The sequence below is a fragment of the Polypterus senegalus genome, chromosome 12, assembly GCF_016835505.1.
Source record: "Polypterus senegalus isolate Bchr_013 chromosome 12, ASM1683550v1, whole genome shotgun sequence".
NCBI lineage: Eukaryota > Metazoa > Chordata > Cladistia > Polypteriformes > Polypteridae > Polypterus > Polypterus senegalus.
The window spans coordinates 136,205,595-136,221,688 of record NC_053165.1 but is presented as its reverse complement, the minus strand read 5'-3'; the positions used below and the strand labels follow the sequence as shown (position 1 = coordinate 136,221,688).

At 36.7% G+C, this 16,094-nt stretch overlaps 1 protein-coding gene across 1 annotated transcript in view; it reads left to right on the top strand.

Annotated features, from left to right (window-relative positions):
• The first annotated feature begins 5,072 nt into the window (after window positions 1-5,072).
• Window positions 5,073-16,094, top strand: part of LOC120541688 (AP-3 complex subunit beta-2) — a 104,799-nt gene continuing 93,777 nt past the window's right edge. Inside the window, exon 1 of the mRNA XM_039773564.1 lies at window positions 5,073-5,357. Within this exon, the coding sequence (XP_039629498.1) occupies window positions 5,245-5,357 (113 nt within the window). The 5' untranslated portion in view covers window positions 5,073-5,244. The remainder of the gene's footprint in view (window positions 5,358-16,094) is intronic.

The following is a 16,094-nucleotide window of genomic DNA, read 5'->3' as shown; positions in this document are numbered from 1 at the left end:
GCCTTCTCTTAAAATCCAAAGAGAAGCTATCAGATAGAAAGAAAGAAAGAAAGAAAGAAAGAAAGAAAGAAAGAAAGAAAGAAAGAAAGAAAGAAAGAAAGAAAGAAAGAAAGAAAGAAAGAAAGAAAGAAAGAAAGAAAGAGCATCTTTACTTTCATATAATTGAGTGAGTGTGCTATTGAAATATAAGTACACCTATACATCTACCACCAATTCAAATCCATAAAATTAGAATTGGGTATTCCAGATTGGGTGCCAATGATTAGAACCTCCTTAGGGAGTCTGCAGATGGACCAGAATGTCTAATTTAAACTGCAGATCTATCTATCTATCTATCTATCTATCTATCTATGTGTGTGTATTATATAGTGCCTTTCCTATCTATCTATATATCTATATATGTATTATATAGTGCCTTTCATATCTATCTATCTATCTATCTATCTATCTATCTATCTCTATGTGTGTATTATATAGTGCCTTTCCTATCTATCTATCTATTTGTGTATTATATAGTGCCTTATCTATCTATCTATCTATCTATCTATCTATCTATCTATCTATCTATCTATCTATCTATCTATTATATAGTGCCTTTCCTATCTATTTATCTATCTATCTCTGTGTGTGTATTATATAGTGCCTTTCCTATCTATCTATCTATCTATCTATCTATTATATAGTGCCTTTCCTATCTATCTATCTATCTATCTATCTATCTATCTATCTATCTATCTATCTATTATATAGTGCCTTTCCTATCTATCTATCTATCTATCTATCTATCTATCTATCTATCTATCTATCTATCTATCTCTATGTGTGTATTATATAGTGCCTTTTTATATCTATCTATCTGTGTGTGTGTATTATATAGTGCCTTTCATATCCAAATATAAAAAGTGCAAATAAAAGAATTTGCATAATAGTTACTGTTATGATTCTGGCACAAAAGCAGGTGAGGTGTCCAAAAACAACTTTAAAAATGGGCCAATATCCTTGCTGGTGTACCCAAAACAGGTCTCAACCTAAAGCGATCCTTTGCTTCGTCTGACTAGGATTCAGTTTTTGGTCTTTCATTTGCTCCCTCACAATAATCCCTGAATATGCTTTGTGGCACTTTAAATACATCTTTTCGTAATCAAATGTGAGCAATGCCTACACATCAGAATCATACTCCTAATAATCTGATATCTCACTGGATGTATCTGCCACTTACAGTATGTTTTGTTTATTTACATTCAAGGCTTTGTACTGCAGATTTGTTATTCAGACCCAAACTTTTTGTTTGTCATATGTATAAAGTTGAAGGTAATTTTTATTTTCACTTGCTCAGTCAATAATTGTTACGTTAGATGCACAATTCAGTTTTGAATGAAAACACACAGTATACAAAACACAGAGCAGAATGATGATACAGCCCAAAACACAATATGCTGTAAGGTGTAAAAGTCCCTGTGTCTTGTCACCCTTGTGTCCCCTTCACTTTAGTCATTGAAGTCCAACCATGTCACTGGAGAGCGATTGATGTTGAAATATGCCAACCATTATCCGAAGTCTAGGGAAAAAAAGAAACATAATCATGAAAGCTTAAATCACAAAAATGAAATTCTTTACAAAACTTTATTCTGCTAGTTTAGAGAAATGCTTTGGTTAAATTTTTAGGTAAAGATCAAAGCACTGTGACCGCTTGGTCTGCATTAAAAATTAGTTTTGAACACTTTGGAACCACTTCAGTTTTTTTTTTCTTTTTGTTCAGTGCCTTCTGGCTCCCTCGTACAAGAAAACCCCAACATATGATACATTGTTCAACTTGTCTTGAAGTCTAGATATGCAAGGCATTAACCTTTTAGGAGTTCCCATCTCTATTTTTGAACCTATAGAGACAAAAAAAATTCATCTTTAATCTATTTTTGGACCAAGTTTTCTGCAGAAAATTACACGCTTATGGTAAAGAGTAAACCAAGAGCTGTCTAAAGCAAGAATGATCATAAAGACCTGAAGTTGTGTACGCCACATCAACCGACCCCAGAGGTTGACACAAGGGGTCAAATTTACTCCTTTTCACAAAAAATGTGGATTGGTAAGACAGACACAAGGAGTGTCATTTTATGCTGTTTTGAGGTTGCTGAGCACAAATATGGAATCTGATAATATTCTTTATTGTCCTAGTCACTCCCAGAAGGATAAAAATTACCATTTTAAAGCATAAGTATGCGGGGTATCGTTTTAGACTATTTCAAGGTTAGTGGTTAATGAATATGATGTTATATTTGAACCGTTACTAGAGATCTAGCCCTCTGTGGACCGCTATCAGAGGGTGAAAAATAACAACACCTCTGATGAAACCAGAGCCTATGGTGACCTGCACTGAACAACAGCAAACAAAATCAAAAATGTCCATAAACAAATCTACAGCTTCTCATGCCATGTACTCCAGTTAGTCATCCAGTCGTATGCTCACAACATACAAAAGACCAGAACTTCCCTCGACAAACGCAACCTTCACTGACCAAGAATTCAGACTTCAATTCTAAAGTACAACCCTCTTTGAAGGGGCTTCCCATTTGCAGACTACTTTCATTTTTATGAGGTATTTTTTTCACTCATAATTTTATCAAAGAACACGTGCATTTTGTACACGGTGATCATACACCTGGATGACCTGAAATGTGGATTATGTCACACAAGTAGCGAGAGATTATTTTTCTTGGACGTTTTCGATGCTCGAATGCTTGATGCTAGCTAAACCAGGTGACAAATGAAGTTTCAAAAGCTGGAGGAAAATGAACAAACGTCATTTGAATGTCTTGCTCCGGGATGCCCAGGAGGATGAGAGGAGGGCTTGTGCCTTCTCCAGACCGCAAGGGGGCATCCGTCCTGGTTATGCTGGAGGCCTCGGGTAGAGGGCTTGGAAGCCCAGCCCTGTAGGGGCCCGTGGCCACCGCCAGGCGGCGGCCCAGTGCCTTATTATCCCAGGAGCCCAGCACTTCCGCCACACCAGGAAGTGCCGGGGGGAAGACGACAGGGGACACCCGGATGGCTTCGGGTGTGCAGCCGGCACTTCCGCCACATGGGGGTGTGTCCGCGGGAGATTGCCGGGAAGCAGCTGGAGCTTATCCGGGTTCCTATAAAAGGGGCCACCTCCCTCCAGTCAGCAGTGGATGTCGGGTGGAAGTGGATAGAGCTGGAGAGAGGACTGGAGGCGGCCAGGAAAGAAAGGCACAGGAACTGTGAGCCCTGGACTTTGGGGAATCGGTGCAGAAGGCACTGGGGTTTGTGGTGCACGTGATCCTTGTATATATTGTAAATAAACGGTGTGTTGGGTGAAACAAAGATGTCCGTCTGTCTGTGTCCGGGTCAAAGTTCACACTACTTACAAGTGATGATTTCTGAAGGTTCAGAATCGACAGTTGGAATAGAACCGCATCACATGGTGAAAACCAATGCTTTTAAAGGCTCAGTATGAGACGAAGGGAAGAGATGGCAGCATTGAGGATTGAAAGTATTCAAATGTCCTGCTGAGGACAGAGTGTCAGTGCATTGTTAAGGATGATTTAAGAGTATCAATGGGGATGACTCAAGATTGCTTCATCACAGAAAAGGCTGCAAAGCCATGACCCCAACATTCAATCTGGCAAAAACAGACCCAATTCCTACCTACCTAAAGACGGGGCCTGTTTTATGGCTTTGTGCTGAAAGTCGCCAGGTTTGTCTGAGACTAAGTTTAAGAAGTGTATTTTTACCAGACCTAGAAAACTGATTTTGTATGGCTGAAATGAACAACATGCAACAAGAGTCATGTGTATCATACAAAGAATTCATTTCTAAGTTTATAAGAAACAATGAAAACAGGCTTAAGTTTAAGGAACTGATTTGCAACATAAGTCTGAAAGTTTGCTTTCTTTTTTAGATTTTTTAGATCTCTATCTCTCTCTTGGTATTTTTGTCTTGAAAATCTTGGAGCAGTCAGTGAAGCACAGAGTGAAAGATTCCATCAGGATATCAAGAACATGGCAAGAAGATACTAGGAACGTTGAGATATCAGTTTGATGGCAGTATGCTGTACACGCTGGATGATTCATAGAAAAAGTGTACAAATTGACAAGCCACCAAACAAAGTTTTGGATAAAAAAAAATAAGTAGTGACAAAAGCTAGAGACGTTATATGTATGTTAATAAATATATAATGTTATTTTCTTCCAGCTGTGCTACCTGTCTAAGAAGGGGTTCAAATCTAATTGATGTAAACCTCAGTATTAACGTTTGCAGTGCACCCTGTAATGTATATGTCTTTGTTATATGCCATTTGGTATGAGATTCATAAAAGCAGTGCTAACATTTGTGATGTGCCGTCTGTGGGAATGACAAATGCAATGCATATGTCTCTGTTATATGCCTTTTGGTAGGGGATTTGTAAAAGCAGTGTTAATGTTTGTGATACATCATCTGTTGGAATGACAAATGCAATGCATGTTAATACTAAAAATGTTGATGATGTGCCATCTTTTGGAAAGACAAACACATAGCAACTGGACATACACACAGACAGGCACACAGACACTTATCTATTAATTAAGGTGGATATGTTAAACATTTTAGATTGACTAAATATTTTGTTAAACTGATTTAAAACTGAATAAATTGGGCAATCTGTTAAATAATAATGCCATTTCTTTTCAATTTTGTACTTGCATGTGACGGGTCTTTTTTCCAAAAGTAAAATGGGCCGGGGTTCAAATGCCCTAAACTTGGGTGTAATTTCTGCCACTGGTGCCTGTATGCCAAATCTTGACAGGCTCAGAAGTTTGAAACTCTTTCATTACGTTTTTCTTTTTTAAGAAATTAAATGGTATTTATGTTTTTTCTGCTGTAAAGTTGATAATAGTAGGGCATTTATTCATCGATCACAAGTTACATACAAAGTACATGCGAAAAAAGTCTAGCGTGGATAGATACTTTTTATGGTTGTTGCAACTGAGAGTGCCTAGCCCTTTAAATAAACCCACCCAACTAGGAACTGGTGAATTGACTGTCGAGTCTCCCCCTGCAGACAAAAGATCGGCCGACAGGCTCGTGAGGTTTTGTGAACAATCTGCTAAAATCTGGCAGTCGGCTGCCTGCGCTCGGCCCGGGTCACGTGACACGCGAAGCGCTCGCGGAAGACCGCCGATCAAGAAAGCGCCACTCGGCACTGATTCTACTACATCCCCTCGTCTCAACTGCTCCTCGAAGTCGCTGGCCATGTCCACGGGCTCTGCTTACAACGATGACAAAGGGGGTTCCTCCAGCCTGGGAGAACCCGAATATGGACACGATCCGGCCAGCGGGGGGATCTTTTCATCCGATTACAAAAGGTGAGGCCGACGCTCTCCGAGTTGTTGGGGGTTCGCCGTTCCAGCCGGCCGATAGGTTTGCAACATTCCGCTTTTGTGTTTTGAAATGTCCCAGCTATGGTGTTGTATTTTTTTTAATTATGTCATTACGTGCAGCCTTGGGGGTGAACTATGCCTTTATAACTTTATATTGTCTTGCCTGCCGACGAAAAACAGGCTGCCTTGTCTTTTCGAATACAGGCGACAGGTTTCGTTCCACGAGGCAAAAGCACCTTTTTAAATTTGATGGGGCATCGGCTCCATGTTATCGTATAGTACATAAGTAGTACATGAGTACACCTTGCCCTCGTGGACCTCTGAGCTTTGCTGTCGTGAGGGTAGCCCTGCTTCTGAATGTTGGACAGCGCCTGGGTGCTGAAGCCTGGAGGCCGCGTCACGGAGTGGAGGGCGGCGCTATTGAAACAGATGCTACGGAAATGCTTTACTTCCATACCATTAATAGTCTTTTTTAAATACAAGCATTTTTCATGATCATTTAAAGTGTATGATTTAGTTTATTGTTTAATATCTAATGTATACATTGAATAAATCCAGAAGTAAGAAGTGTAACTATCGACGTAAACACTATAAATTGCTCACGTTTGACGCATGTTCAGTTGATTGGCTTGAGTGTACTTTGATCTTAATATGCATCCCATGCTGCCTGCTCGGAGCCTCGCACTGTTATATTAAAAAAAACACGTTCAGAAAGAGAATAGGCGGAATTAAAAAAAAATGTAGTGCCTGGATGTTGTCACGGCAGGGAAATTATTTGACTCAGAATTGTAATGCCGGTCATCTTTCAAAGCTGAGGCTCTCTGTGTCATTTGCCTGTTCTGTCTGTGCTGAGCAATGATTTGACCTGCGACTGACACTTTGGTGTTAAGTGTCAACTCCCTATAATATAAAAGTAAAAAAACAGTATGGTATGTTTCATACAGTATTTCACTTTACTGATATTGCAGGAAATCACTCAACACATGATATACTTATATAATATAATAGATATAAGATATAATTCTATAATATTAATTCTATACAAAAATAAATATAGAGTAAAATACATACGAAACTGAATCAAATGAACAAGTGTGAAAAAGTGAATATATCCCACAATATTTGAACAGGCAAACAATAGACCTTCATGCAAACAATGCCTACAGATAAAGGCGGTATGCGTAAATAAAAATACAAGGAAGATTTGCCTTTTCAATCATTTTTTCAACAAAAGCATCAATAGATGTAATGCACTTGGTCTCAGAAACTGACATTGCCCCCTTTAGCAGAAATTACTTCTTGTAGGCATTTTGACTAACTGCCCATCAGTCTCAGACATTGATTATGACATTTTTGATCACTTCTCTATGCAAAATTCGTACAGCTGCAAGATGTTTTGGGGTTTCCTGTACATGCTGCCAATTTTTAAATGCTCCCTTTACCTTTCAATGTGATTCATATCAGGACTTTGACTAGGTCAGTTCATAACCCTCTATTTCTTCTATTTGACTCATTTCTTGGTGGATTTTATAGGATGCTTTTGATCATTATCATGTTATAAGGTAAATGTCTGGTTCAATTTCAACTTTTGGACAGGTGGCCTCACATTCTCCTTAAGCACACTTTGATATGATATGAATTCATAATTAATTCGATGATTGCAAGATGCCCAGGCCCTGAGGTAGCAAAACAGTCTCAAACCAGAACATTTCCAACATAATGCTTCACAGTTGGTATGAGGTTGTTGTTCTACTGAAATGCTGTTTTCAGTTTGTGACAAAAATGTCTACTGTTACTGTATCAAAATAATAATTGTTACAGGAGGCCTGGTGTTTTCCTGGATATTCAATGGCAAACTGTAGTCTTGTTCTAATGTTATTTTTGGACAGCAAAGACTTTTTAATGGCACACCTCACATGAAGGTCACATTTGTGAAATTTTTCTAATTACAGATGCATGTACATTAACACCAAATGTTTCAAGAATTACTTCCCGATCCCGCAATTCATTTTTGGGGCTGTTGGGAGACATTTTTTTGTATCATACGGTCAGTTCTTGGGCTGAATTTGATGGGCTGGCCATTCCTGGACAAACTAGCAGTTATTTGAAATCAACTGAACTTGTAAATGATTTTTCTAACAGTGGATTGATTGATTTCAAATAATTTGGTCATTCTCTGAATCATTTGCCACATTCATATGCATTAACAAACCTGTTTCTCGAGGACCTCTATGAGTTCTGATGATCTTGTAATGATGACACCACCTGCATCAATAGCAAAGAGAACAGCAAACCCTCGATATCTGCAGTTTAAATAAGACATTCGGATCCACCTGCAGACTCCCTAAGGAGGTTCTAATCATTGGCACCCTAATCTGGAATGCCCAATTCTAATTTTATGTATTTAAATTGGTGGTAGATGTATAGGTGTACTTATATTTCAAAAACACACTCAATTATAAGAAAGTAAAGATGCTATTTCTTTCTTTCTTTCTTTCTTTCTTTCTTTCTTTCAGCTTCTCTTTGTATTTTGAGAGAAGGCAAACAAAAGCACCGGTAGATTATAAAAATCCATTTGGAATGCATTACAACATGAAATCAAAGCAGGGTGTGGACATCTAGGAGACTAATGCTAACACCTTCCTTTTAAATTGTTGTTTATATACTTTACCTCTCATTTATAAGACCTACAATGTAATTTACAACATACTTGAATGTTAAATATACTATGTGATGTGACAATGTTTAGATAATACAGTATAGACTAAAAGCATGGCTTTTTCAACAATTCCTGTAGAGTTATTGAGCATATATGTTAATTATGTCTAGATAGATAGATAGATAGATAGATAGATAGATAGATAGATAGATAGATAGATAAAACCTTTGTCACTGTTTTTATATGAAGTATGATGGAGGATCAAAAGGTAAAGGCAACTTACCCTTTAATGTTGTTAGCTATGAGCAGAACAACATAACAGATCTATGACTTCTCCACATAGTCTCTGAGTAGTTAGATGCATTTCTTATATCATTTCAGTAACTTCTTTATTCCATGGAAGAATTAGGTTTTTGGCTACTCATGACTCCAAGTCTGTACTGCTTTCTTAACCTCATCATCAGAGGTCAACCTGTGACTGCGTAGAGCCTCTTCAAGTGGACAGAAGGTAGGATAGTCACATGGTGCTAGATCAGGGCTGGATGTGGAAGATGTTCATACTGCAGCTGTTGCATTTCCTTCACAACTGCGGCTGCTGTATGGGGATGTGCATTGTCATGGAACGGCAAGACTGTTTTGGGTCACAACTTATAAAGATTAGTAAGCTGTTTGGTTACCCATCTTGCACAAACTTTAATTCAAGTCATCCTGCACTATGGCAGGTTCAGATCCAGAGCTGATATCCAGATGTGCAGTAACAGCGGACAATGTAATCCGGTGGTCTTCTCTGATGAAGGCATTCGCCTTATCGATGTAGGATTGTGTGTGCAATTTTGATGAAGGGCCAGACTGAGTTTTGTTGCTTACACTTGTTCTTCCCACTGTAAACCTTCCTACCCATTCATAAACTTTTATTGAGTGTAATGCTGTTTTCAATTCTGTAGTGAGCTAACATCCTTCAGGGAATTTCAGAAGGTTTCGCTTTCTTTGCCCAAAGAAATCTCACTACAGCACTTTGTTCAACAATGGTGCAATCCCACAGCACAGCATCCATGTTCCTTTGACGTTAGATTGAGCTAGATTAACATCAGAGCACTGCACTGTGTGTGGTCAAAGTACACATAAGCCATCGCAAACATGTTGTGTCACATCATCTTTTATCCTTTACTTACGCTTATAATAAAGTTTGATTTTCCATCATAATAACAAGTGCTAACCTGGTTGGTGGATTAAAATACAGTCACTTTAAGATCACCTAGTCAGACATATTCATTACTGTTGTGGTCACAACGAGCACTGGCTATAATATGGGAATGTTCTCTGATCTATGTGCATTTTTGTTGCAGAACTTTGAGATCATTGTAAGGAAAAAAAATGATACATCCTCAAAAAAAAAAAAAAACAATGCTATTATCTTTAAAAATTTTATAGCCCAAGACTTATGACTGTGAATGCTTTCTGAAGTTTGCAACAACAACAACAACAACATTTATTTATATAGCACATTTTCATACAAATAATGTAGCTCAAAGTGCTTTACATGATGAAGAAAAGAGAAATAAAAAACAAAGTAAGAAAAGATAAAGACAACACTAATTAACGTAGAATAAGAGTAAGGTGTGATGGCCAGAGAGGACAGAAAAAAAAAATCTGCAGTGGTTCCAGACCACGAGACCACCCTGCTCCCTCTGGACATTCTACCTAACACAAATGAAACTCTCCTCTTTGTATTTAGGGTTCTCTTGAAAGGGCTTGATGATGATGGTCATGTAGACTTCTGGCTTTTAATCCATCAATGTAGGGCATCACGGTGCTTTGATTAGGTGGTGATGGTGCAGATCGCCACCACAGAAAACCGGGAAAAGAAACAGAAGAGAAAGTAGGGGTCAATACGGATTTTAGAGCCATCATGAATAGTTATTATAATGAATTGAATACACAGAGTATCAGGATTAGATGAAGGTGAAGTTATCAGAAAGCCATGTTAAAGTAATGCATTTTTAGCAGTTTTTTAAAGTGCTCCACCGTATCAGCCTGGCGAATTTCTATTGGCAGACTATTCCAGATTTTAGGTGCATAGCAGCAGAAGGCCGCCTCACCACTTCTTTTAAGTTTTGCTCTTGGAATTCTAAGCAGACACTAATTTGATGATCTAAGATTACAATTTGGAATATAGGATGTCAGACATTCTGATATATAAAATGGAGCAAGATTATTTAAGGCTTTGTAAACTATAAGCAGAATTTTAAAGTCAATTTTGAATGACACAGGTAACCAGTGTAGTGACATCAAAACTGGAGTAATGTGTTCAGATTTTCTTTTCCTAGTTAGGATTCTAGCAGCTGCATTCTGCACTTGTTGCAAATGATTTATGTCTTTTTTGGGTAGTCCTGAGAGAAGTGCGTTACATTAATCTAGACGACTGAAAACAAAAATGTGAACTAATTTCTCAGCATCTTTCAATGATATAAGAAATCTAACTTTTGCAATGTTTCTTAAGTGAAATAATGCTGTCCTAGTGGTCTAATTTATATGCAATTTAAAATTTAAGTTTCAGTCAACGGTTACCCCTAAATTCTTTACCTCCATCTTGACTTTTAATCCTAATGCATCAAGTTTATTTTTAATAATCTCATTGTCTCCATTATTGCCAATCACTAAAATTTCTGTTTTCTCTTTGTTTAGCTTGAGAAAATTACTATTCATCCAATTAGAAACAAAAGTAAGACATTGTGTTAGTGAAATAACAGAGTCGGGGTCATCAGGTGCTATTGATAAATACAGTTGTGTGTCATCAGCATAGCTGTGGTAGCTCACGTTGTGCCTCGAGATAATCTGACCTAACAGAAGCATGTAGATTGAGAAGAGCAATGTACCCAGGATAGAGCCTTGTGGAACACCATATAGGATATCATGAGTCTTTAAAGTATAATTCCCACAACTAACAAAGAATTTTCTCCCTGCCTGGTAGGATTCAAACCAATTTAAGACCGTGCCAGAGAGGCCCACCTACTGACTAAGGCGATTTCTAAGAATATTATGATCAATGGTGTCAAATGCCGCACTCAGATCTAATAGGATGAGAACAGATAAATAGCCTCTGTCTGCATTCACTCGCAAATCATTTACTACTTTAACGAGTGCAGTTTCTGTGCTGTGATTTGTTCTAAAACCCGACTGAAATTTATCAAGAATAGCAGGTTTATTGAGGTGGTCATTTAACTGCATAATGACTGCCTTCTCTAAAATTTTACTTAAGAAAGGCAGGTTAGAAATGGATGTAAAATTTTCAAAAGCAGAGAGGTCAAGATTATTTTTCTTCCATAGAGGTTTAACTACAGCAGTCTTAAGACAGTCTGGGAAGACCCCCGTATCTAATGACGAGTTTACAATGTCAAGAATATTATCAATTAGTACACCTGAAATTTCTTTGAAAAAACTTGTTGGTAATGGGTCAAGGACGCAGGTGGAGGGTCTCAGTTGAGAAATTATTTTATGTAAATCAGGTAAATCTATCCTGGTGAAAGAATTCAATTTGTTTATAAAGGAGTACTGTGGCTCAGGAGGATCCACAGTGTTGGGGAGATATACTATATTATTTCTAATATCATTAATTTTTTGATTGAAGAATACAGCAGTACCCTCACAGGTTTCACTGGAGGTATTTTGGAGGCATTCCTTTGTGTTACCTGGGTTTAGCAGACGATCAATCGTAGAGAATAAGACACTAGGATTACTAGCATTGTTATTTAAAATCTTAGAGAAATAGCAGCGCCTGTAAAGACAGAGATCCTGTAAATTTTTAACTTAACTTTTGTAACTTCAAATGTCATAACAGTAGACTAGTTCTGCATGCTGCACTGATTTTATGCTTTGCTATGGATATATTTTCAAGCGGGAGGATTAAGAAACTGGAGAACTATAATAATTTTTTATTAAACATTCAGCAAATGTTGTTTATTTTTTGTCTAAATTTATTATTTTTGATAGATTTAGTTGAATGCACATTGTCTTTAAGTTGCATATCACATTTCAAGTTTAATGGTAGGAACTGTCCTGTTAGAGCAGTGTTTCCCAAACTCGGTCCTGGGGACCCCTGTGGCTGCAGGTTTTTGTTCCAACCAGATTCCTAATCAGTGACAACACCTGATAACACTGATCTCATTTAATTTAATGAATCAGCTGGGGTTATTTTTCTTTTATTTTACATTCAGAAAAGCACAGCAGCATTATTTTTACATTTATAAGAAATTTAGAAATATTTCAGCTTTTGCTATAGATTTAAATGCTTAACTCTCTTTTGTTGATTTCATTATGTTTTGCCCTTTCTTTGTGCAGTTTTTCACCCTTTGTTGTATCTTATTGATCACAATTAAAAATGAGCAGAACAGACACCCAGGCAAACAACACTGAACAATCAAAGGATGCAACTACTTTAGCGTCAGACCCACTAATTAGTAAATAATGGATTAATTAAACAATTAGAACACCTTGAAAAGTAGAATGAAAATTAAGATGAAAATAATTTTAAAAAGAAAAAGAATATATTATTCCCATATAACTGCTTGGTACATTTTAATATATATATATATATATATATATATATATATATATATATATATATATATATATATATATATATATATATATATATTTTTTTAGCAAACTTAGTTTCCTAATTTCTATATTATTCCCTAAACACAGAACTTGGGAAATAACACATCACTTAATTAGCCCAGAAGTTCAATTAATAACAGAAGATGGTTGGAACAAAAACCTGCAGCCACCGGGGTCCCCAGGACTGAGTTTGGGAAACACTGTGTTAGAGAATGTATGTATTTGACTATTGTGAGAAAACAATTAAAGCAAACACTAATAAGAACTCATCCATAATGAAACAAGAAATAGCAAAGCAAAATGGATTGGAAGTATAATTTTAAGGCACATAATACATAACTGTATATGGATTAATTTATGTTTTCATACTCAACATCATTTTTATTGTCTTTGATATGGCTAAAATGCCTTGAAATTACTTAATTTTCCACTAGGTGGCAGTGTTCTTGCCTCTTAGAGGTTCCCTTTGCTTAAGTAAAGTGTGGGCTGTTTAAAGGGAAGGAATCCTGAACCAGAATTAAACAGAAATCCTACAAGTGAATTACACAACTCATCAGAAATGGCTGAATCTGTCTGGTGCCTCCTCGATAGATTTGACAATATTTTAAGTAAAGACTGATTTAGTCCATCACAGGGAGTGCTATTCTTTTGTCTTTTTTAAAGAATCATTGATATATTCCTTGTTATATGTAACAAAAAGGATTACGATTTATTGGTAGATCTACTAAAGTTATATTATATAAAGTCTGCACATTTTGCTGTCACAAGGCCTGCATCATTGTCAATTTATATTACTGCAAAATCTGTAAATCTGCAGTACAGCAGCAAAGGCCTTTGAATGCTTTTCATCACATGGTTATTAATACATTAGATTATAACAAGAGAAAAGATATTTGAAGGTCATTACACAAAGAACTTAAAACAACAGGCACTGATATTTATTTATTTAAGACAAATTATTTAAAATTCTACCAATATTTAAATGTAGTGTGTTAAGTCAGTACTGATTTTCAAATACATATTTTTTGTGATCAAACTTTATTAGAATGAAAGAAAAAAAAAAGAAAAAGAAAACAAAGCTCAAGAGGCACATGATAAAATTTACCATTGATTATATACCCCCTGTCAGCTGGATTACAAAAAGTAGATTTACACTGATTAGAAGAAAGAATGTTGGGATCCTCCCAAATGAAAACCAATGCAGCTTGGCAGCTATGGTGCTCAGAAAGGAAAACCTTCATCAGAGAGGTGTGAAAGAGAGTGCAGGACGATACACAAAAGGACAGGTATATGCAAGGGCATGATTTTCAGAAGAGGTTTACCCACAAAAGCCCAGTGTAAGAAAATGGAGGATAGTCCCAGAGCATGTGAATGAATGAATGAGAGCACAGTTGACACAACAGTATGTCAGTGAGTTCCACAGCAAAGGGTTTCTGAGGTGTGAGATGTAAACGACAAACCAACTTCATTTGCGCCTGGTTGTGACAAGGATTCTTAGAGTCCAGGGATATATTCTTAAGTAGTGAATTCCAAGATAGAAGGTGAGCAGAAGTGAGGCCATAACTACCAAACAGAGAAAATTAAAGAAAAGCAATAGGAAGCGCTAGTTGGCATTGCACAAAGTTTGTAAACTTGTTTTCAACAAAGAGAACAAATTGCCTAATACAGGACAATGGGACACCACAGGATTTAAGGACTGGTCTTGTTTGAAGATGAAAGAAAAAAGTAGTGCTGGGGACAGAAACCTTAGACCTCAAGGACTGAAACTTCAGGAGCCCAGAACTATCAAAGATTTGTATACCAAGATCCAAAGTTTGTATACCCTGTAGTACCTAGGAAGGAATACACACATGACAACCTCCAATGTTTAAGGGCTTCATTATAGTAGCCTGAGAGTAACAGTTTAAACAGGAGCATAAAATAAATTCTACACAACTACACCACATTTTGTGAGCATTTTTGTGGTACATAAAGAAAGCGTGGATTGGGAACTAGGAGAAATTAGATTAAACTCAATAGAGAATCATGACGGAGGGCTAGCAGGTGTAATAAAACAATTACATACTGGGCAATGCGGTAAAAGCCCAGTGATAAACTGTAGCTGCAGGTCTGGCAAGGACAACCCTGCTTCAGATGTGTTTCAAACCAAGGTAGAATGTTTACATTAACAAGATTAAAGCAGGATGTTCATTCATGTTCATGTTCATTTTCATAATTGCTAAATTAGAGTGAAAGAATAAATGAAAAGTAGACCAATGACTAAGAGAATCCCTAATGCTATTTAACACACAACAATAGTTGGAAACAACAGCATTTTGAAGCAAATTAGAGATCTTATTTCTATATTATAAATGAAAATCTTGAGACGAGACGAGTTTATAGTCGAGTGATTTTTTCAAATCCCACTCTCCTATCAACCATTTCAGGTTAACGGCCCACGCCCACGATCCTCTCATCTCTCATTCATGTGAATGCTTTTGTCAGACACAGTTCCTGCACTCTCAGCTCTTATAAATTTTTACATTTTCCTCACTTTAAATTCCTAATAAAAGAAGACTTATGTCCAAATATTATTGAAGAATTACATCCTGAAAGGCTATCAAAAGAAGAAATAAGTACACGGGCATTCTTAGCATAGAGAAACAATGAAGCCAAACATATTAACGCGAAAATTGTCGATCAGTTACACGGCAAATTGGTTAAATGTGTATCAGTAGACTATGCTGAAAAAGTTGGTGGAGATGTTGCGGAAGATGAAAACATCAAGTTACAATATCCCGTAGAATATCTACAACTGTTAACACCTTCTGGTCTTCCACCAGCCGAATTACTGTTGAAAGAAGGATGTATCGTAATGTTATTGTGTCATTTATATATGAGTGATGGGCTATGCAATCGAACAAGATTAGTTGTATTCAAAATTGGTCGAAAAATTCTGACGTAAAATTTTAACAGGCAACAAGAAAAGTAATCTATTACATCTTCTGCAAATAACATTAGACAACAAAGGAGATCTTGATATGCCATTCGTATTAAAACATTTACAGTTTCCCGTTAGAATAGCTTTTGCTATGACAATTAACAAATCACAGGGACAAACATTTGAAAAAGTCAGTTTATTTATTAGAGAGAAAGAAATGATAGTCACTCACGGGCAGATATACATTGTGTTGTCACGATGTAACTCCAAACACGGAATCAAAATTCAATATGATATTGAAGAAAAGTTAATTCCAAATATTGTTTTTACTGAAGTTTTACTGAAAACTGAAGTTTAAAAAGTATTTGCTTGTTAATTTCAAAGCCAAGCAGAACGAAAATGTATAATGCAATGACTACCTCTAACGCAACATAGAACATAATTTTCTATGGTTAATTACTCACTGTAATGTAAAATAGTTCTATTATGCATATGTAAAAATTCCAATGAAAATAACAATCTGTTT